At 40.9% G+C, this 23,833-nt stretch overlaps 1 protein-coding gene across 3 annotated transcripts in view; it reads right to left on the reverse strand.

Moving 5' to 3' along the window:
• Window positions 1-23,833, reverse strand: part of DAAM2 (dishevelled associated activator of morphogenesis 2) — a 3,932,565-nt gene that overhangs the window by 3,043,069 nt on the left and 865,663 nt on the right. For all 3 annotated transcript variants that reach the window (XM_044084849.1, XM_044084851.1, XM_044084855.1), the window contains exon 4: window positions 22,283-22,357. In XM_044084849.1, coding sequence (XP_043940784.1) covers window positions 22,283-22,357 — 75 coding nt within the window. The remainder of the gene's footprint in view (window positions 1-22,282; window positions 22,358-23,833) is intronic.

Genomic DNA, 23,833 nt, shown 5'->3' on the forward strand with positions numbered 1-23,833 from the left:
CAAAGGGCAGAGCTCGGAACAGATAATTACTGGCTCCCAGCCGGAAGCGTAAGTACCTTCTCGATGTCCTGTCCATTTTTATGTGGTAATAAGCATCTTGAAGGTCTATCGAGCACATCCAATCGTCTTTCCCTAAAAAGAGAAGTATAGACTGCAGTGTCACCATTCGGAACTTTGACTTCTTGACAGATTTGTTTAATTTGCTTAGGTCTAATATGGGTCTCCAGTCCTCCCCTGTTCTTTTTGCCACCAAAAAGAATCTTGAGTAAGTTCCGAATCCTATTTGGTCTGTAGGGACTTCTTGGATGACTCTTTTGTGCAGCAACTTTTGAATCTCTATAGTTGATTGCTCCCTTAGATTGGGTGGAACATCTGGGATTGTTCTGGTCTGTGGGACAGGATCGGAAAAGGGAATGGAATATCCTCTGGATATTATTTTTAGTACTCACTTGTCTCTTTTGATAGTTTACCAGGCTTCTGGGTACATAGATAAACATCCCCTGACTGCCTCCAGGAGCAGAGCAGTCCGGCCTCCTTTCAGGAGTGCTGATAAGGGCGTCCGCAAAAGGAATCATGGTCACCCTGGTTCTGCAGGCTCCCTCTGCCTCTAGGGCGGCGTCCACTGTTGTTACTTCCCCCTCTGCCCCTGGGGAAGGAATCACCCCGTGCATCCTGGAAAACTCTCTGGGATCTTCTGAACCACATTTTCCCACTCTTCAGACCTTTAGGATAAGGTCTTGAAGCTACGGAAAAATGTACTCCAATGGCAGAGAGAGTTTTTCCTTCCTGCTCGCATCAGGTGAGAGTGTCTTTTACTTTGGGTTCAAAGATTGAGGAACCGTCAAAAGGGGCATTAGTAAAAGCAGACAAAGAGCTCCGCAAAATTGCATAAGCGCATCCAGGAGCGTCTCCCAAGGGAAACTCCAGAACCCGCTGCCCTACTCCATCAGCTGCGTAAGAGATCAGCCTCATGGAGGAGTTAACGATGGAATTTAAGGTGGATAGATGGGAGGAGACCTTCTCATTCACCCCCGCAGACAATGTACCTTGTAGAGAATCTCCTAGTTCTTTCAGGAGATCTCTCTGTAGCCTTGTGAAATGAGTGAGATTGTTCAGCGATCGAAGAGTAAAGGTTGCCAACGAAAATACACGTTTTCCGTATCTGTCCATCGTTTGAGAGTCTTTATTTGGAGGATGAACAGATCCTTCTTGGTTGCTGCTGCCACCACCACAGCATCTACAGGTACCCCCTTATTGAGGAAATCCTTTCTGGAAGGAGCTGATAAGAATTTGTTTGGCCTCTGAGGGACTGGTTCTATTGTGTCAGGTGACTCCCACTCCTTTCGACTGACCAAGTCCATTAGCTCGTCGAAAGGCGGAGACACCTTGGAGGCTGAAGGTTGAGATCCAAAAGCCTTCAGGTACACTGGCTCCCCATCAGAAGGGGTGGTGGCCTGCCAGCTGCCTCTCTGTTTCAGGATCTCTAGAATATCTGCGAATGAGATATCATCAGAGGACGACCGTGGGGACCCTTCTGACTCCTCGAGGTCAGTGTTTGAAGTGACGGACTCATCAGGAGAGTCTATGTGCTTCCTCTTGCAAGTTCTCTTCCAAGGGGGCTCCTCATAAGGGTATTCTGGGGAGGCCTCTGAAAAGAGGGGTTCACCTAATAGGGGATCCTGAGACTCTGGATCTCTGCTGTCCTGTGGAATGGGTGGTTCCAAAACAGTAGCCGGTGCCTTAGGGGGACGAATGCTGGTATCCTTATGTGGAGCTGTAGGGGCAGACAGCACACTCATCAGCTCAAAGGCGGATCCCACCGGCTCCGAAGACTCCCTCGGCTCCGAGGAAACAGAGGAAGCCATTGGACCCAGCGAGATCGGACCTGAGGCCGATGTAGGAGCCGAGCTAACCCGGGCTGACGCTCCAAGGGGTAGGCTTGGCACCGAAGATGATCTCGGCCGAGAATCCCCTCAGGGCCGACCAGGGAACCCCAGCTCCCAGACTCTCCTGATGGCACAGAGAGTGTTGGAGCAGAAGTTGGCTCTGTGACCACTGAAGGGGGTCTCAGAATCGATGGATCCACAGTAAGTGGTACCAAGCACTTCGGCTCCGAAGGTCCAGCTTGGCTCGGAGGAGGAACAACAGTGGTCACAACTGGTATAGTAGGCTCCAGGACCAAATGGGTCAGAGCCAAAAATAATTTTGTTAGCACCGGCGACTTCAAGAGTCTGCGCACCACCCATTCCATGTCCTCGTCAGATAAGCTCCTGGTGGACCTGGTGGATGGGGACAGAGAATGAGACCTGTGCAAAATAGAAGAACTCAGTGTAGGGGAAACCGGTGAAATCTCCATAGACCGTCTCCGAGAAGAGGTATCTTGCGGCTCTGAAGACTTTGGAGCCGAAGAACCAGGCTTGTCAATCAAGATAACCTCCGATGGAGGTAGTAGCCTTAGAAATTTTAGGTAACTTGACTGGAGGCTCAGAATGAGCCAATGCAGCAGGTGATTGTCTCCTTTGAGGTTTGTCCTTTTTTGAAGAAGGAGTAGAAGAAGAGGAAGAAGAACTGTGGATAGCTTCCTCAAAAGTTGTCTTTAAAAGCCCCTTAAGGATCACTTTGTTACTCCTTTCCTGTAAAACCCTGGCACTGAAGGAATGACAGCATGTACAATCCTCTTGTAAATGAATAGCTCCAAGACAATACACACAAATGACATGACCATCAGTGATAAGATAACTTTTGTGAACACTTCTGGCATTTTTTGAAGCCCTAAGGCTTATGTTCCCTCTCCTTTGGGTATTTGGACATGATAATGACAAAGGACCACAATATAACAACAAACAAAATCTAATTACTAAAACTACTACATATAGCTAACTACAGGAAAACACTGAGGAGACAGATAAACAAGGGAAGAAAATAGGGCCTCTAAAACGGCCCTAAATCCCAGAAAACAACACACCAACTACAAGCCCTCTAACTACAAGGGGCGAAGAGCTCTTTAACTTAAATGAGCTGCTATTAGCTATATGACAAGACACAACAAAAACAACCACTACAAGGGATACAGCAAGACCTACGAAAACGATGGCCAAAGGCAGCACCAAAGGGAATACTAGCTACAACAGTCTAGATATACTGGTTTGAACAATAACTATGTAACTACAATGCAAGAAAAAATATCCACTATAATACAGACAGAGAATAAAGGTTCTAATAAGTAGAAAAAATTTTCAAACTTAGCCATGTCCAAGAAGAGCGCATCCAACCACGTAAAGCAGCAAACAAGATCTGAGGAATTACAACACTGCATTATGGAGATACTTACTTGCCATGAGCCAAGTTTGAGTCTTTCAGCTGTGCATTCGGCCGAGTCGGAGCCGAGGATTGGCTCCGAACCCATCATTGTAAGAATGAAGGCGAGACAGGGCAACATAACATTAAACAGCATGTATGCTGTATGTAGGTTTCGATGAACTACTTGAAATTGTATAAAGATCACTAGCAACATACGAGACCCAAACATGTGTAGCACAGTTTAAACATAAGAGTATCCATCTGACAGCATTTGCTAAGTCAATATGCACAATCTCTGCAGAAGTAAAAGTCATCTGAATAATTTAATTCCACATTAAAGAGAATATTACTAATAAGTTCATAAGTTCATAGGTGTGTACTGGGCTAATGGCCCTGGAGCCTTTACAAGCCTAGCCCATAGAAGTGCCCTGGCATCGTGCCGCCCGACGTTAGTTCCCAGTGCCTCTATCAAGTAGAGCCACTGGAGTGATCCCCAGGGTGAACTTTCTATTACCCATCTACTCATCAAGATTTCTCTTGAAGAGGGACAGCGAGGTGCTCTGCTTGACATGTACGGGAAGTCTATTCCAGAGCATCGGCAGTCTATGGGTGAGGAACCTGACCTTCCAGCATGTTCTGTTGAGCGTGGTAATGAGGCTGAGGTCTCTGGAGCAAGTGGTGTGGAGGGATTGGGATTTCTTTAGATGTAGCATTTCTAACAGAGCTGGGTCAGACATGCCTTTGTAAGACAAGCAGAGATTGCCTCTAAGTAGGCGATAAGAGACAGAGAATAGCGGGAGTCTTTTGAGTCTGTCCCTGTAGGACATGTGTTTAATGCCTAGGATCCTCTTTGTGAGGTACTTCTGTGGCCTCTTCAGCTGTTGCAGGTGTCTAGTAAGGTACATGCCAAATGGAGCAGAGCATTATACTCGATGATTGGTCTAATGAGGGAAGAGTAAAGAGAGACGATGACCTCTTTCTTCCTGGATGCAAAATCCTTGGTAATGAGATGTGCCACATAGAAAGACTTTCTGACCACAGTGGCAATGTGGTGGTCGAAGAAAGAATAGTTGTTTAAGAACTTACCATAACCTTAGATGTCCTTCTCTTCCATGTTGCAGTATTTATAACTGTAGGGAGTTGCTGCCAGCAGTGCCACCTTCCGGCAAGTATACCAAAGTCTTTGTTTCTGGAAGGTATGTGTGACATCCTTTGTCAGGGCCATAAACTGACATAGGGTATAAAGGTGACGTCTGCACGCATTCTCCTCAGAATGAACTGCCGCATACAGTAGTACTACTGTGGGTAGAAGAGTCCTATAGGGGACCCTTGGAATTACATGCAGGCTACAGTCTGGCAAGTAGGTGGTTTGTGTGCAGTGCAGACATTGGGGGGTATGAAAGTAATGCCCCTCCCCCCAAGTCAGAATGGCAAGCAAGATGTCAGTGGTAGAGGGGCAGGTGAGGGGATTGAATACTGCAACATAGAAGAGAAGGATATCTAAGATTATAGTAAGTTCTTACACAACTATTCTATGTCCTTCTATTCACATGTTGCAGTATTCATAACAGTAGGGAGAGTACCAGAGCTTTTATGTATGGTTTTGGGTGGAGGATAGGGTTCTCTGGTCAATGAGTCCTTGGAGGATAGACCTGGCAAACCCTGCCCTAGCTCTAGAGACTAGGTCCAGTTTGTAATGTCTGGTAAAGGTGTGGACAGAAGTCCAAGTGGCAGCTTCCAGGATGGAAGTGTAGTCAATTCCTTTGAAAAAGGCAGCTGAGGAAGCAGCTGCCCTGGTAGAGTGAGGTTTGACTTGTCAGTGTAGGGATTTTCTATGGAAAGAGTAGCATAGGGTAATGGATTTTGAAATCCATGAGGAAATGGTTTGCTTGGAGACTGCCTTCCCTAGAGCTCTGGGATGGAAGGAGATGAAAATTTGATCTGATTTTCTGATGGGTTTATTTTTGTCTAAGTAGTACCTCAGTTGTCTGTGGACATGCAAGGAATAGAAAGTCCTTTCTGAGGAATTTTGTGGTTGAGGGTAAAACACTGGTAGATAGATGGTCTGGTTTAGTGAAAGTTATTTAACCACCTTCGGCATGAAGGAAGGGTTGGTCCTTAGGGCAATTCTGTCCTTGTGGAAAATAAGGTAGGGAGGGGTAACCATGAGGGTTTGGATCTCAGATACCCTCCTGGCGAACTTAAGGGCCACTAGTAGAACTGTTTTCAGTGTGCATAGCTTTAGGGATACTGAATGAGCTGGTTCAAAGGGTGGCGATGTAAGTTTTTCTAGTACAAAGTTCAGATCCCAAGGGGGAGGGATAGGTTTCTTGGGAGGCCTGATGTGAAGCACTCCCTTGAGAAAAAGTTTAACCTCCAGTCTGGAAGCCAGAGGAGGGGAGATTGGCAGACAGGCAGAGATAGCAAATAAATGCACTTTGACAGATGAATATGTTAGCTGAGTGCAGTAGCTCACACAAATAGGAAAGGACCATAGTTATAGAGGTAGTTAGAGGGTCCTGCTGGTTTTTCCACTGACACCAGTAGGAGAATATGTTCCATTTGGATACATAGCTTCTCCTGGTACTAGGTTTTCTGGCCTCCTGCAGAACATTGAGTACTTCCTCTGAGTATAGGTGTCTGTAGGGGATCAAAACCCTATCACCCATAAGGTTAATTTCAGATTGTCCATCTGAGGGTGTAGTAAGGATCCCCTGTCCTGTTTGAGTAGGTCTATTCAGTGGGGTAACCTGTGGTGATTGCCCTTGGCTAATAGGTGTAAGAGGTGAAACCAATGCTGTCTCGGACAAAAGGGGGTCACCAGTTGGATTGTTGGGTTGTCCCTCTGTATTTTCAGAAGGACTTTCTGAATTAGGGTGAATGGAGGGAAGGCATAGAGGTACATTCCCTCCCAAGAGAAGGAGAAGGCGTCCACTTTCCACGCTTGTGGATGTGGATTCCTTTTGCAGAATTTGGGCATCTGTCTGTTCTGGGCGGAGGCAAAAAGGTCTGCTTGTGGAATACCCCACCTGCGGATCATGTCTAGAAAAACTTCCCTGTGAAGCATCCATTTGTGACTTGGAGCTAAAGTTCTGCTCAGGTAGTCTGCCATGACATTTTGTGTGGAAGGGATACAGACAGCTAGCAGATGAATGTAGAAAGATACTGCTATGTACCAGATCTGGATTGCTAGGGTGCACAGAGGGTAGGACTTTGTTCCCCCCTGCTTGTTGATGTACCATAGGACCATCATATTGTCTGTGATTACTTTCAGGGTTCTTGGGTGAAAGGCTGACTTTAAAGTTTAGCAGGACCAAGTGTAAAGCCCTCATTTCTTTGAAGTTAATATGGTCCTTTAGTCTTGAGTTGGACCATGTGCCTTGCACTGAGAGTTGTTTTTGGTTTGTAAGTAGCACTGCCCCCCCATCCCAAGTCGGCAGCATCTGTGGAGACCTGTTGTAGGGGGGGGCTGGGATCTGAGGGTGGATCCAATGGTTGAGTTGAAGAGCTGAGATCCACCACTGGAGTTCTTTCTTCAGACATTGAAGAAAGGGGGAGTGTGGGTCCAGGGGCTGGGAGTGTTGACTCCATAGGTTTTTCAGGACCCCTGGATTTTCTCATATGGAGTTTTGCCAGAGGCAACATGGGTACAGAATTCTTAAAATCTCTCGAGCTGGCAAGGAGGTGTGGTTGAGGATTCTTTGAAAATATAGACAAAGGTCTAGGATTCTTTGATCTGGAATGAAGGCTTTCATTATGTCTGTTCTGAACCTGCAACTCAGGAAGACAACGTCTTGAGAGGGGATCAGGTGAGATTTTCCGTGGTTTATGGTGAACCCTAACAGAGACAGAGTGGACATTACCTGTTGCATATGTAACAGGAGGGTTTGGCAGTCTTGATGAAGAATGAGCAGGTCGTCCAGGTATGGGTACATCTGAATACCCTGAGTCCTGCAATGGGCAATGACGGGGGCCATGCAGTTTGTGAATACTCGGGGTGCAGTAGAGAGTCCAAAGGGCAAAGCTGAGAATTGCAAATGGCAGGACCTTATTGCAAATATGAGGAATTTCCTGTAATCTGGGTGTATGGGGATATGTAGGTAAGCATCATTTAAGTCCAGGGCTACCATGAAAGTCTGAGTTGGAATTAGTGGTAAGAGGAGGGGTAAGGTAATCATTATGAAACTGGGAACTTTGAGAAATAGGTTTAGGAAAGTTAAGTCTAGGCTTGGCCTCCAAGGACTGTCCTTCCTTGGTACCAGAAACATTCTGGAGTAAAAACCTGTTTCTTTGTTGGTGTGGTACCTGTTTTATGGTACCTTGAACTAGAAGCTGCTGAATGATAGGAGGGAAAAGGTGGGTTTGGCTTGCAGGTGGTGAGGGATGCCACGGAAGGGTGGTATCATCCACCAAGTCATGAAGTAGCCTGACTGAATGATGGATTGAACCCACTGTTCTGATGTAATAATCCACCAGGAGGGAAGGGAGAGGGTGAGATGGAGGAAAAGTGGGGTGTTTTGGTGCAAGGGAGGGTAGTCACAGAGGAGGTGGTCTGGACTGGTCAGACTGGCCTTGAAAGGGGATAGTGGAAGAACCTGTAGGAAAGCTAGGAGTAGAGTTTTTCCTGGTTTGTCTACATCTTTTAGACTGTGGAGCAGTGTGTGCTGACTGACTTCTAACAAAGGAAGGTTTCTGTGGATAATTCCTGTGATACCTGAGTATAAGAGACACCAGAAGGTGTTAAGATTCTGAAGTTCCATACCATTTTCTTGAAGGAACTTAAGGAGTTCTGCTGAGGCTTGGCCAAACAGGGCTTTATTATCCAGGGGGTGCATCCAGTAATTTTATTTGCACATTCAAGGCCAGGGGTTGTAGTTTCACCCAAGAATATCGCCTCAAGACTGATCCAGATGCAGCAGACTTAGATGAGGCTTCCACAGCATCATAACTGCACTTTATTGAGTGCCTAGTTACTTGGGATGCAGTGGGAAGAAGGGTGTTAATTTGAGCTTCAATGGGAGAGTCTGGTCCCTCAGAAAGTAAGTGGAGGCCTTGGAAATGGTATCCAAGACATATTTAGCCATATGCATTTGGTAGTCGAGAGCTTTAACTCATTCACTCCGGAGCAGCTCAGGAAAAGCTGCCTGCTTAATTCCACCATAGGAACAACAGTGCAGCCTGAGCTCATTTTCAGAAAATCCATTTGTAATACCATACAGAAAACAAATGTTCATAACTCTTTAACTATAAGAGCTAGACTAAAAATGTAAACACGAAAGTTGTTCAGCAGACCCTGAACTTTCCAACAGTGTAAATGTTGATAGTGCATATCAAAGTCATTATTAAATATCTGGCAAGGAAGACTGATATTGTGCATATTTTTTACCTTTTTGGAAAAACAAAGCACAATATCTTAGTCAATGTACCATGCAGATCCATACAATTTGAATTTAATTTGTTAATATGAATGTCGGCTTTAAAATGATACCTTACCCATTACTGTGGGATGCTCCTTTTTTGAGATATTCACAGAAATATGATTAATATATTATTTCTCATAATTGATAAATAAACAAAGCATAATATCTCATCACCTGTAACAGACAGAACCCTACATATCAGTGTAGAAGTTGTGCATCTGAATGTCAGCTTCAAAATGATGCATCATTTGTGTGATCACCATGCTCCCTTGCAAAGATAAGGGCATAATAATGAGAAGTATTGGAAATGTATAATTTTCATAATCGTACAAGACTAAACAAACTGTGATATCTGTACATGTGTACAGTGCACAGACACAGGTCTTTTACCATGTTGTAAGGAGTAACACTGTCTTCAAAATGAGGTATTACTTGGCACACTGACATGCTCCCTTGCAAAGTTATTTACCAAAATATGAAAAAAATAATAGTTTCCATAACCTAATTCCAAACAAACTGATATCTGCACGTGTCCAACACACAGGCACAATTCTTTTACCATGTTAGAACCAGCAATACTGTCTTCAAAATGAGGTATTACTTGGCACATTCAGATGCTCCCTTACAAACTTATCTACCAAAATATGAAAAAAATTAATAATTTCCATAACCTAACTCCGAAACAAACTTTGATATCTGCACACGAGTCCAACATATAGGCACCATTCTTTTTCCCATGTTAGAACTATCAATACTGTTTTCAAAATGAGGTATAACTTAGCACATTCAGATGCTCCCTTGTAAAGTTATTTACCAAAATATGAAAAAAAAATCATAATTTCCATAACCCAAGTCCAAAACAAACTTTGATATCTGCACGTGTGTGCAACGTACAGACACAATTCGTTTATCATGGTGGAACTACCAATACTGTCTTCAAAATGAGGTATTAATTGGCACACTGACATGCTCCCTTGCAAAGTTATTTACAAAAATATGAAAAAATCATAAATTTCCATAACCTAAGTCCTAACAAAACTGATATATGTACATGTGTACAGCATTCCAAAGCAGTTGTTTTACCATGTAAGACACATATGATTGTAAATATACACATTCTTGGTGTAGCCAACAGACTGCTGAATGGGTACATGTAAAGACAAAAAGCAAGGTAAGGACCGCCACTCCACTAATGAACCCAGGACAGGCATGGGACTTCAGTGGCAGGCAAGGCCATCTGATCTGTCCGATAGCTGTGCTGGCTACCCACTCAGACAGCTGATACCACTGCAGTCTCACGACCTCCTTCAGTGTCAGCAGTCTGCCTTAACTATGCCTTTTCTCTTTACATGTGTCCATTCAGCAATGGACCACTTTCTGTATTACTAAGCCCTTCCTGTCATTTAAACTCTACACATGCCTGATAAAAGCAGAATAAAGTATTGCAGGATGGTTACTGACATATCAGATTGTACATGCTAGCACTCTCCTGAAACCGTTGTTCTTTCTCAGCATCTTCACCAGCTCCTTACCACAGTTATTTGCCAAACTCAGAAAAATATATTTTACACAACACATTTCATAATAAAATGTTACTTACCATACTGGTCCCTACTTGGTCATGGATTTTTCCATTCTTCTCACAAGCTGCATATTACCAATCCTGCATAGCTCTCCTCACGCCATTGTGGAGGTCAGTCAAGAACAACGCAATGCCCTCCTCAGTTAGGTGAACACCATCCTTTCTGAACAGGTGAACATCTTCTGTGGTGATGCTGTCATGACAGATTGTAGATCCACCAACCCTGTGCATCAAGCCATGCATGAACCTATTCTGTAAACGTCTGGCCTTGTGCACTGCCCGTTGACTGTTTGCTGTTTTCCATATCTGTCGATGAATTATGTCAGACCACACAAAATGACAACGTGGCCACCACGACTGCAGGTCTTCAAAAATTGCTCTGATTTGAAACCGTAGCCTTCCGAGTGATTGACTGATGACATCATTCCCTCCAAGGTGCAGCACAAGGATGTCAGGCTCAAGGTAGATGGAACACTTCTCTTCCAACAACTGCAGTACTCTGCTCCAATGCATACCTCTTCTTGCAATCCAGTTTACCTTCACACTGGATGTGGGGAAGCTCCAGTTGTACTGATTTTCAGTTATGGAGGCATGGCTGGCAGCCCAGTGAAAGTAGGAATGGCCACATACCCACACCCACACTCTCACTTGTCGTTCTCCTGCTCGGGAAGCCATGTCAGTATCAGAAGGTGGATGAACCTGCACAGGAAAGAAAATGCAAACAGATTACTACTGATGTTTGACAGATCTATTGGAAGACATATATATATTATATATATATATATATATATATATATATATATATATATATATATATATATATATAATGCATTACCTGGTTAGACCATCCAAATCTTCACTCCTATCCACAGGGTCATTATTCTTTTCATTAGGTACATAAGTGGTGATGATGCTGCAGAGGTACATACCTACCACCCGTGAAAACACCAGATTACACACAATGACTGACAAGGGGGCACAGAAAGGGCACATGTAAATGGAAAAAGCAGGTTAAGGACCACCACTCCACTAATATGCCTCGGACAGGCATGGCGCTTCAGCTCGTGGACATCTGAAGTGTCCCATACCGGTGCTGGTTACCCACTCAGACTGCTGGTAGCAGCAATGACTCCCAATTGCATGCAATGCCAGCACTTTGCCTTACCTCTGTCTTTTCCAAAAATAACAAATTGAAAATGCATCCCTGTTATAACTCTCAAGTGCCCAGATTTTGCCTTTACAAAATGACAGAAAGAAAGTGGTGTGTGTGTGTGGGGGGGGGGGGGGTGGATTGCAATGACTCAAGTGGAGAAAATGTTAAAGCTGACTTGTGCATTCATCAATGTGATAATGACTTCTACTTATGTAAATAACAGTGACAGCTGTTGACAGTTTTACCTGAAAAGTCATAATGACTCACTGCTGTATTGTAACTGCACTGTGCTAATGACGTGCAAAGTTATGCATGCTCATACACAGGTATTAATTGCCTGTTGAGTAGGCATTCATTGCATTACCTTCTGCAGCTGTTATGTAACACAGAGTCATCATCATCTGTTAGTAGAAGGCCATTGTCATTCAGTAAAAATAGTACACTTACTCAGTAAAAATAGTATAACACTTATTACTGAGCCCTTCCGCCCACCCATTTGTTAGCAATGTACCAAGCAATCACATATACACTTCCCTTCACATGGTGTAGGGCAAATGTCTACCCCATAATGGGTGCCTTCACAACACTAGTTTCTGCATGGTTAATCTTCTAATATATTTAAAAGGTCTTGAGATTTAATGCATACTCAAACTGTTATCCTTTCATGAATGCCTACATTTCATTTATTTTTTAAATCAGATGTCTAATATTAACCAAATATCAGACAGCAAAATATATTTCTTCCAAATGCCACTTAAGACATAATATATACAGATATTACTGATGCAGGTCACAGTCAGATTCCTTTTCAGTATTGCAACTGCTCAGCTTATCAAGACGACAAAAAACACAGGTGTTTATAATAATTATGAAATGTACTGACAAAACGTTTAGCCTTGTGTTCTAAAATGCTGCTTTCCAAATATCTGCATTCTAATGCAAGAACAGCTTTAATGTTGGCTAACTATACATAAAGATTAAGTTAATGCACAATATGCAATATGCCAGGTTCTTGTATTACCTCTATATGTCAGTTAAATGACTGTATGATAGACAGGGCTGTCCCTCATCAAGCAGTGCTTTAGCTCTCTTAATTTTAAAATGGACAAAAATGTTCAAAGGTACTTTATCAAAATGCCATTCCCAATTTCTTGGGTAGCTAGAGCAGTTATCACAATAGCAACAATTTGACAAAGCAAATAAAACCACCACAACATCAACGACTTTCACGGCAACCAGATTTAATAAAAATTTAAACCAAGACTTGGCACTTTCACCTATAAAATACACTAGGCATCATCAGAGTCTGATTTACTTGCTTTATTTGGTTCAGTATCACCTTGTGTGATTACTAACAATTTGACAATATTCACTTTCAGAATAAAATAGTGAGCTAATCAATAGCAAATACACTAATAAAATAAAATAAAATAAAATCTTAAGTGAAAACTGCTTTTCATGTATCTGTGCAAATGTTCTGCTACTTGCTTAAAATACTAGTTATTCAAAGAGTTACAAAGTCCTTTTGAACAGTGCTTCTGTTATAACACAACAAAACAAAATTAATACTAAGCAGATACACTGTTTCAAATATAAATAAAATTATGCTAAAGGCTGAATTTGGTTAAAATAAATTGCAAGACACCCTACAAATGAAGTTGTTAAAACCCTTCACACCGTTTCAATTATCTAAGCAATAGCTAAACCAGCCATAGGTCCAAAACAGTTTCTTTATCTCAGTCCCAAGATGAAGGCCAAAATGCAGTTCAGTTTATGGAGCGGTATGTTTCTCTAATCAAAGAAGAAGCTAGTGTATTCAAACTACTAGTGCTGTCACTGAGAGAATTCCACTTTTTATAGCATTTTACATAAACTATGCCAAGATCAGTTTATTTCATGAAACCCACAAAAAAGATGTTCAACAGACTGAAGTTAAGAAAAATGTTTAAAATGTATTACCTCTCTTGGGTCCTCCGTAGCAGCTTATTATTGTTGTTAAAAATATATATATGATACATCACATATGGGTTAAAAGGATCAGACAAAGAGGCCAAGTTCTTATTTTCCCAAATTATTAATCTATATAACCAGCACTATACTCAAGTTTATTACTGCAGATAATTGTAATACAGCCCAAAAACATTCTAGGGTGAAAAATGTCACGTAATCTAAACACCCCTTTACCCAGAGATTTATGTGATATTACTTCTCTATTAATCTTGTTGACCTTATATCCCGTAAGAAATACTTCACTTTTACCTCCAAAGTACACAAACAAGCCCTGGCCCATATCAGACTTCCTTTTGTTCTCTTACGATAAAGTTCCTAATATCATAAACTCTAAAATAGCTCAGCATTGCTTTTCCAACTGAACTTGCATCAGTCACTCTATTTGTCAGTCTGCACATCTTCCACAACAAGAATGGAAACTCTAAATGTTATTTTGCTGCAAGACCTAAAGGTTAAAGATGCAACTTGTTCTACCTACATTCATCACTCATGAAAAGCAAAGACTCTTCAGTAAATTAAAAATAAGCTAAAATGTACATTTGATAGTCTTGCAGAGGCTACATTGAAGGTAATGCAAAATGAACTCAAAAATGTTCCATGCAGAACAGCTGTCACTAGTTAAGGATCACATGCTGAACACAAGCATTAATTTGACTAGTATTCCATCCACCTTTCTAGATATAATCCAACATTAAACAAATCCTCCAATATAGTACACTCTATTGCCCAGTATGACAATGCTTACAGTGAGCCTCAGGCTGAACATTTATGATATATTAATTGACCATTAACTATAACAACAATAAACCCCATTCTATCCCACTACATGCTAAAAACAGCAGCAGTACAGCGCTCATAAAATTGGGCATTAATATTTTGGCTTCTGCTGTGGCAAAAATAATTCAAAATATTATATATCCTATTATTCCTCCAGTTCATCCTGAGCTGTTACCATATGCAAAATTTAGCACAGGTATGTAAGCTACTATTTGTGAAAAATGTTTTAAAGACTGAAAATATACATGGCACTTGTTCCAGCTTTGTTTTCAACTTACATTGTGTTGCACCGTGCAAGTATATTTCATCAATGTGGTATAACAGTGTTAGATTTTTGTTTTGATCTGTGCATTTATGCATAGTTCCTCAACATGTCTAACAAATAAAACGTGTTTAAGAAAGATAGTGATTGTGACTGCAATGATGTCCAGATCGTCTTGTGCACGTAATCATGATTGCTTTGTCACCAATTAAATAACTTTTTATTAGGAACAGAGCATTTTTAATGTAAAAATCAGAGCAAAAACGTGAATCGTGTGACTTCAACAGATACAGGAAACAGTAATAACCGGGAAGAAATTCTGACATAAAGACTGCTGTGTCTCTGAGTATAAAGTGCATATCTTACCAGCCACAACAAATTTAGCCATTGTGCTTTTGCTGTAGTCTACAGCTGTTGCCAGGTAAGAAGACCTGGAAGGATGACAGACAATGGCACGCTATGCGTTCTTAAAAAAAAAAACATTCCGGATAGAAACCGTTTACCATACTTAGTCTTCAACCACCGCCACTTTTCTATTGCAAATAGTGTTAATACATTTCTAAACCGTGCCAACCCAATAGTTACAAGTTCAGGCTGAAAACAAACATGCACCGCACCTGCAGGGCAATAGGTGCTTCCTCCTACCCCAGCGATACATGAATGCCAAGAGGGGGAAGATAAGTCTAAAGTATATGGCATATGCATTTTGTGGGTGATGGCAACTTTGAATGTTTCGCTTCAATGCTTGCTATAATAGTTTGTCTACAAGGCGCTAAATCTACTGCTAATAAACGACCCTTTTTCAGCAGTGCCGGGGGACAGTAAGATTAGCTCGACCGTGCACAACATACTACAAATGAGAGGGGGCCTGCGGTTGTCTTGACTGACCTGTACGTATTACCTAAAACCAAACGCTGATTTGCATGTCATTTTTGAGAATGCACATATTTGTAACATTCTACGAATCTCTCAACTGGATGTAAGCATGTAAACCATGCTCGTGCATACTAAGTAGCAGAATAGCACAGCGCATCTTAGTGGGATAGTGCCACATGAGAGTAAATGGTCAGAACAGAAGGGCAGAGCAGCTGTGTTAGCACTCAAGACAAACACTGTGATTAAGAGCTAAGTTGAAACATATTTTTTACCTTGGTTATTAGGAAAAGCTGAACTGGGAAACTCTTTGTAAGCTGAACAGGGAAACTTGCTGAACTCCTTGTAGCTCTGGCAATCGGTGCAACCTGTGAGTCCCCAAATAAAATAGAGGGATCCAGCAGCAGGTAAAATCTCCAAATATTTGCAGAAAAAAAGGAAATACCTGCTGCTGGACCCTCTATTTATTTGGAGAAAACAAAAAAAAATGTTGGGGTGGAGGTGTGACGCAAGTGGTGACTTGGATTGCAAGAATCAGATTGGCTGTCACCACTTGCTTTCTCAAACACTTTGGAAGTGGATTTTCGAGTAAAAGTTTAATGTGAACTTAATGTAAAATCAAGCTGAATTGTAACTGCATAAGATAAATTACAAGTTCAGTTATGATTTCAGCTTGTTTTGCATTAAGCTCAGCTACAAATCTGCAATAGAGTTCCTCACACTTGTGGAAGGCACTCAGGTGTAACAGCTTGCAAATAGTATCTTCTCATGGCGCGCTCGGTGTTAAACACAGAGGCGCCGTGAGAAGGTACTCGGGGTTAATGAGTTATAGCCAGAGTAGAGGAGGTATAGACTTTCTTCCCTTGTCTGTCCATGAATTTGCTGTCTTTGTCTGTGGGATAAAGAGCAGGCGAAGGTAATTGCCTGGATGATTTATCAGCAGAGACAGCAATAACTGCTGGGTCTGCTGGAGGGTTCCTAAAGAGGTATTGGGTATCCTGAGGGACCTTGTAAAAATGGTCTGGATGTTTAGCGGCAGGTGGTTGAGTGCCAGGAGACTGTGAAGCAGCCAGAAAAGCATCCTGAAAGGCAAGTAAGTAAGGGAGCCACTGCTGAAGGAGAGGATTGCTCCATTTGCAAAAGGTCGAAGAATATCTTCTTGGTATCAGTGACTTCAAATGCTTGCCATTTGAAATGCTCCCTCATGACGGAGATTGTGTCTCCAAAGGTAATTTCTTCTCCTGGAGATTCAGGAGTAATAGACTCTTCCTCCTCTGGGGTGATGAAATCTTTTGGGGACTCTATTTGGGATTCATATGAAAAGGATTCCTCTGAAACCTGTAAAGTTGGTCGAGTAGCGGGGGCTGGTGGGGCCTGCTGTGTCTGTAGGGCAAACTTCCCATCCAGGAACTGGTTGGGTTTCAGAACGTTTAACATTTTGTTTTTTTCTTTAAAGGAGTAGTCGGTGGAGAGAGAATCAGAGCTGACATCTGTCTTGGTGGAAGAGAAGGAGGTGGGCCCTCCAATAGACTGAGTCGTGGTTCCCCTCCACCATCCAGATCTGATGGCTAGGTAGCCTCAGTGGACATACTAAAGGTTTCAGCCACCCCAGCTTCCATAGTGGTTCCTGGGCCTGGCTTGGAAACCAATGTCTGGGAAGATGCCGGGCTTTCATCAGCCTCAAGAACCTTCTCTGAAGCCTGAGACGCAGCAAGGAATTCCGGCCTAACTTTATTGGGCTTCTTCCTCAGCGGCTCTTCGCACGGGCCTACTCCCCCCTTCCATACCGAGTGCAAGACGTTTGAGTCTCTGATTTTCTAAATACAATGTTAGTGCAGCAAGACGGCTGCGTAGGGTTTTCGGAACAAAAGATTTGCAAATGGGGCAGGACGTATGGTCATGGGCCTCGCCTAAGCAAAAAATGCACTTCTCGTGTGCTTCCTTGTGAGGAATTGGTCTCCCACAAGCACACTTCCCCCTTCTAGCTGACATAACAATAATCAAAGGCAATGAAAAAACCCAATTCACTTATCTGTATCGGTAGGATGAAATGGTCATCCGATCTGGAAATTTTAATGATCTGAAACGCGATCGGCATTTGGAACTGCCGAACAGGAATCTGGTGTTCACTGCGACAGAAAATTTTTGAGAAGGGTGTGTGCAGACATCGTCTTTATACCCTACGTCAGTTTATGGCCCTGACAAGGGACGTCACACGTACCCTCCAGAAACAAAGACTTTGGTATACTGGCCAGAAGGTGGCGCTGCTGGCAGCAACTCCCTACAGTTATGAATACTGCAACATGTGAATAGAAGGACATGGGGTTGCTGTCAACCTGTGTCCCCAGATCTCTTATAACACCTTCAGTGTTCAGTGGGCTCCCACCGAAATGGTAATTAATGAGAAAAGTTTTATCAAAGGGGAGGACGACGCATTTTTTGGTGTTAAGCTTAAGGCCATGGTTTCGACACCAGTCATTGGTCTCAGTGAGGCCTTCTGTAGGATGCCTGCATCACTTAGGGAGTTAATAATGGCTCCCAGGTTACAGTCGTCTGCGAACTTGGTCAGCCAGAGTCCCTTTGTGTTGGCCTGGTCTAATGCAGATTTTGCTGTTGGCAAACTACTTTGCAGTTCACTGTTTCATCTACAAATGCAGTGTTTGCTGGTCTTAAAGAATAAATGGCCTATACTGCATTAAAAAATTGATATGCTGATGATACTGCCACAGCATTTCCTGAAATTGATCAGTTATGCAAGAAGGAATGTCCAGCAAAACACAACCACAGGTTCATAGTTAGTTGCTAGGCACATAGCCCAGGAAACCATTAAGGGGCCTTGCCAAAAGTCCCAATTGCCCCAAAGCACTGTCTGATTAACTCATTAACACCTATGTGGTATGCAATGTCACACCTCTAGCAGCCTACACACATCTTGCATCCCAGAGCATTTTCTGAAAAATAAACTTAGAAAGCATAAGAAAACAAATAAAAATATTTTGTGAACAATGAAAGCTGTTTAAACTGTATAAATAGCAATTTTGTCAGTAAGAACTATTACTTAGAGTGATAATATCCAGTGCATTCATAGTCTTTCCCATACATACTGTAATATATTTTAATGCACACAGACCCCACATTATATTTTTAAGCTTTCACAACCACATTTTCATATCTTGAAAACACTACAGCCTAGACATATATTGTTAGAACACTTTGGTCAACAGGACATAAGCTTTTACATGACAACAAGAGATTCCCCTATAAGCATATGTTTACTGAGAAATGTTTAATTGTATAATTAGCAATACAAATAATACTGGATACCTCTCAAGATGTGCAGCTTATAGTGCAAATATTAGACACTTTTCTCCAACAACATCTAAGGTTTCATCTACAGTTTATAAGTCACTTGGTTCAGTATTAAGTACATAAGGAAATATTGCTTATATTCATAATTACTAACAAGCAACTAGCAATATTTCCAGTACAGTGTGATATAAACCAGCATTTTCAGTGAATTGATCTGTCTCACAAATTGCTGTTTCACACTATACACCTTAACTCTTATGAAAATATAAACATAAATATGAATAATAAATGGCAAACAGATTTATTTCTCCATTACAGGACATACTAGACTAACAATCTTAGTGTAATTTTTGTTAATAACTTCTTGCCCCTTCTAATATTGCCTGTTAATTAGCTGGTAAGTTACTTAGTTAAAGAAGCCAGACTCAAAAAAGTTCTAGCACCTTAAGGTATGGGTGTGAACTGGAATAACACAAAAAAGATGTTTAAGCTTGATTGAGTTAAGTGACTTTCATCAAGGTCACACAGTAGGTACATGAAAATGGAAAGGTTCAAATGCTGCAAACCTTGCACAGGAAGCAGCCCATTAATAAATCAGAGTTTTTGTCTTTTAAGCTAACTGCAAAACAGAGCAATAGTTTTTAACTAAATGCAGGCATTCTTCACTATCTGATCTTGTAAAGAAGACTATCACAGGAATATGCTACTATAACTGTATAGTGGATACTGAAAATCAGATGGTTTTGATTATCACTCCAAATAATATGACCATATGACATGACAATGTCAACCTCTTTAAAGTTGCTGGAGGCTGTATAGAAGATACTGCAAAATACATTAATAAAACTCAACATGATTAGACTACGTTACACAATACAGACCTATTAATTAATTAATTTTTAGAATGCTGAATAAACCAAAACAATTAAAGACAATAAAGATGTTGTGTTGCATCAGATTTTGTTCAACAATCTACAACCCATAAAAAATCAGAAACATTACTGCATACAGTGTTGTTTTTGTTTTTAAGAAGGAAGCTTACATGTTTACAGGACACTTGCATCTCATTTTTGACCTCCCTATGTCTTCCGTTTTATCAAGAATAGCTATCCCCTCTGACATCAGTATAGGTATGACCTGCTGAACGGTTGACAATGATGTGTTGTTGCAGCATACACTTCCACAGCCAACAGAGCCAGATCGTGGTCAAATGTGACCCTATGCAGGGTAGTGAACCAGGACCCCGGCCAACCACACTTGACGGTCTCTCACCAATTACCATAAGACGCTGTTCAAATCTGCAGTGCACATACTGTTTTCTCATTTTCTTTTCAATTATCACAAAGATTTGGATTTCATTTAAAACTTTTAATTTACAGCAAAAACTGACAGGCATTTTCTATACAAAACAAAACACTCACACTGAAAACAGACTTAGTATGAGAAACAACAAATGTCTCTTCCCTTGAAAATCATATTTTATGAAGCTGCATCTGGCAACTCAAACTACAAGAAACATGCTGCACCACCGCGGCTGTCCTATTTCTACAATTATATACAGCTCTTTAACAGCTGACAGCCTTAAGTACCAGGCAGTTCTAATTCAATTAAAAAGTCAATAGAACAGGTGTTGCATGCACATGTATTTTCTGAACAATAGTCTAAAAAAACTCCTGTGACTACCATTACCGACTAATGGTAATCCTTAGTGATTTACCAGAAAGAAGTTAATGAGACAGGGCATAAATACGAGACAAATTAGATATGTTCTGCAAAATTGGAGACAGGCACACTACTCTAATTTGCTTAAAAAGTTAGAAAACAGGTTTTGCGAACTCTCTTAGAACGCAACTACAAAAGATGGGTTATCAAAGTTCAATGTTATCATGGGAATTTATGATTCTACATGTTCCTCCAAGAGAGCTCTCTAGGTCACAAACTATAATATGTATGAATATTTTTTTGCTGATGAAGTTATATATAGCTACAAATTGGTTAGAACCAGACAAGACATCATGGGATAATTTCAAGCTTGTGGCTATAAAGCATATATTAGCACATAAATTACTCCTGAAGCAAAGTAACAAAAATATTAATAATCCGAAAATATGGGAAAAGGTTTTTAACATTATATTGGCATAATACTGTTATTAGGAATATACTAAAGTTTGGATGTATATGTGGGGGAAACAATGTTTTGAAAACATGTATGATATGTATGGACGCAAAGTACTTCTACAAATGTTTCGGCTTTGTTTTTCTTCCCTGGTGTCTTTTTTTTTTTTTTTTGAATAATGACGATTTTTATATGGAAGCATTTCATGTAGATATTGTATATAGTTTTGATAGTAATAGTAGTGAATTATGTGTGTGATTTTATTGTATTTTGAAAATATATATCAATAAAAATTTATTATGGAAAGAAAAAAAAAAAGAAAACAGGTTTTGCATCAACATGCATTTTTAATAACAAGAACTATGAAATTCTAATGACTGATATTACTGACTGACTGTAATCCTCAGTGAATTACTATAAAACTGACAAGTTAACAAAAGTCTAAGGCCCTAAGCTCTTAATGAGCTGCTTCCTGTTGTCAAAAACAAGGATGTTCTGAAGTATACTTGATATAAGAGCACCTTGTTCCAAAGGCTGATGACTGACTTTGTTCATAGGCTCCTACGTTCACAGGTAAGTAGAAGGCAATTAGTCTACTAAATATTACAAGCCTAACCAATAAACCGTATAAAAATTTCCCTCCCTCCTCCAGGATGGCAGTATAAGAAATTGAGGTTAAATATCCAATTATTTAAGATTACTTTGAAGGTAGCAAGTGGTCTACTCTGTCTGACATTTGGACATTTGCCCCAGAGATGGATAATATGTTTGTCTATGACTCTACTATGCTAGTGTGTTTTATTTATGAATATGAAGATTTAGGCCCTTTACCAGGTATTAGAAGAGCTATTTGCACAGAAAAGCAATAAGAGATCAAGGATGGTCAGGTATTTCATGTCTTGAAGGCTAGAAACCAATCACCATAGAGAAATCTATAACAGACAAGCTTAGTGAATTGTTTTGACAAATGCCTGCCAAATAGATTGTTTCTATAACTGGTGTGATAAATAATTAAAGGGAAATTAAGTCGTCTTTGGATCTAGAACTGCTTCAGAGACACGTTGGTCAAAAGCTAAAAAATTAACACTGCCTAAATGTCGCTTGGGTGGGTATGCCTCCTACATGATATGAAGTGCAAAAGTTTTGCTTACCAAAATGAACTAAATAACATTCTTTTCACATTTAGTTTGACTGCTGTCATTGCACAAACTATTAGCACCTGTTTACCAGGCTGTAGGAATATACACACTGGAGAAGCATAGGTTAAAGCTTTATTTGGTACTGACAGCCAGGCAACCTGGTATGCTATCAGGGGTCTACTTCCAAATTTTGAAGTTTCAAAATTTTGAATTTCTTATGATCAAGACCATAAAATCGAAGTTCTGAAACTTCGAAAGAAATGTAAATAAAGTGATACCAGTAATTAAGACTGACTGAACAATAATAATATAAATAAAGAAGGCAAAGTGCTGTTACTTACTGCAGCCATGGAGTTGATGCGATCAATGTAGTAATCTGGCCAGCTGGTGGCTAACTTATTTGGGTCTTCTTGCTCCTGAATCAGGCAAGAGAAAAGGCATGTTACAGAATTATATACTGTGACTGTTTCATTGTTTACCCTAACTCTGTGTATTGAATGTCCAGTCTTTGAATTTAGTTACACTGGAGCAGAGTCCTCAAGTACTTCATGTCAAAAACTGAAATGCCAAATGATATTATGACATGAGTAGCCTGCAACTTTGAATACATTTCCGGCATGTTTTGCTTTTTTTTCTGGTAAGATACACAGGTAACAGTGGCCTAATTAGTGAAATGCAGAGTTCTACTTCATTACTCTCCAGTTGCCAATGGCCAGTTAGAGCTAGAAAGTGATACAACATCTCAGTTTTCTTGTTTCAGGTCACCAGAGTACTTCTAAACTAATGTCAGTAGTTAAATTTATGTTATGTGTTTCACTAAAAATACATATACCTACAATTTGTTCTGTTCAAAACGTACAGTGTGATAAAAAAGACTCACCTAAAATGAATACATGTGCTAGATGATACAGTGATAGAATTATGATCTGTTGCTTTTCAAAGCATCTGTAAAAAATAGTTGTATAAATATGGATTTCATTGCTGCCTGCACATCCCCATTTTTCTGGCAAAAATCATACTTGGTCTTATTAGAAAAATAGAAATTATGTACTCACCATAACGTTCCATCTGAGTAGTTGTACCTCATTTGTCTTCAACCTGTGGGTCTATGGATCCGACACGGCCGCATAACTAGCATTTGATCTGAGCTCCAAGCTCATCCCCTTACCCATAATGCCCCATGTCTCCTTCCTCCCTTCAGATCGAGTTGCTGCTCAGCATAAACACACTCCGATCCAACAAGACCATGAAACTACTGACAGTCCCAGGAATCCTAAAACAAGCATAAGAGGGACCCTTGTGGAATGTAAATCTCCTGTATACATGGTGGTCAGGACTATAGTGACAAGGTTGGGAGAAGGAGAGGGGGATGATTGAAGACAAATAAAGTACAACTACTCAGATGGAATGTTATGGTGAGTACATAACTTCTTTATCTGAAGTAGTTGATTTCATTTGGTTTTCAACCTGTGGGACAGAGTCCCAGCTACCAACACCTGGGAGGCCCTCATGAAAGCATATTCCGGAGCAATGCGGAAGCCAAAGGATGTCCTGTTCCTGGATACAATGTCCAATTTGTAATGTGAGATGAAGGTATGAGATGAAGACCAAATAGCTGCAGAACAAATATCATCCAACTACAACCTGGACCAAAAAGCAGCTGAAGTGGCCATAGACCTGGTGGAATGTGCTTTTACCTGACCTAGAGGGGAAATTCCCTTGATAGAATATGCTCGAATAATGCATTGGGAAATCCAACAAGCAATCGTCACTTTAGAAAATGGTTTCTCTAAGAAAGGTTTTGAATATAAGACACAAACAACTGATCAGATTTATGAAAGGATTTGGTCTTGTGTAAGTAGAATCGCAATTGCCTGTGTACATCCAGCAGA

The sequence above is a fragment of the Protopterus annectens genome, chromosome 1.part1 (assembly GCF_019279795.1).
Source record: "Protopterus annectens isolate FY-2018-M chromosome 1.part1, PAN1.0, whole genome shotgun sequence".
In the NCBI taxonomy this organism is placed as follows: domain Eukaryota; kingdom Metazoa; phylum Chordata; order Ceratodontiformes; family Protopteridae; genus Protopterus; species Protopterus annectens.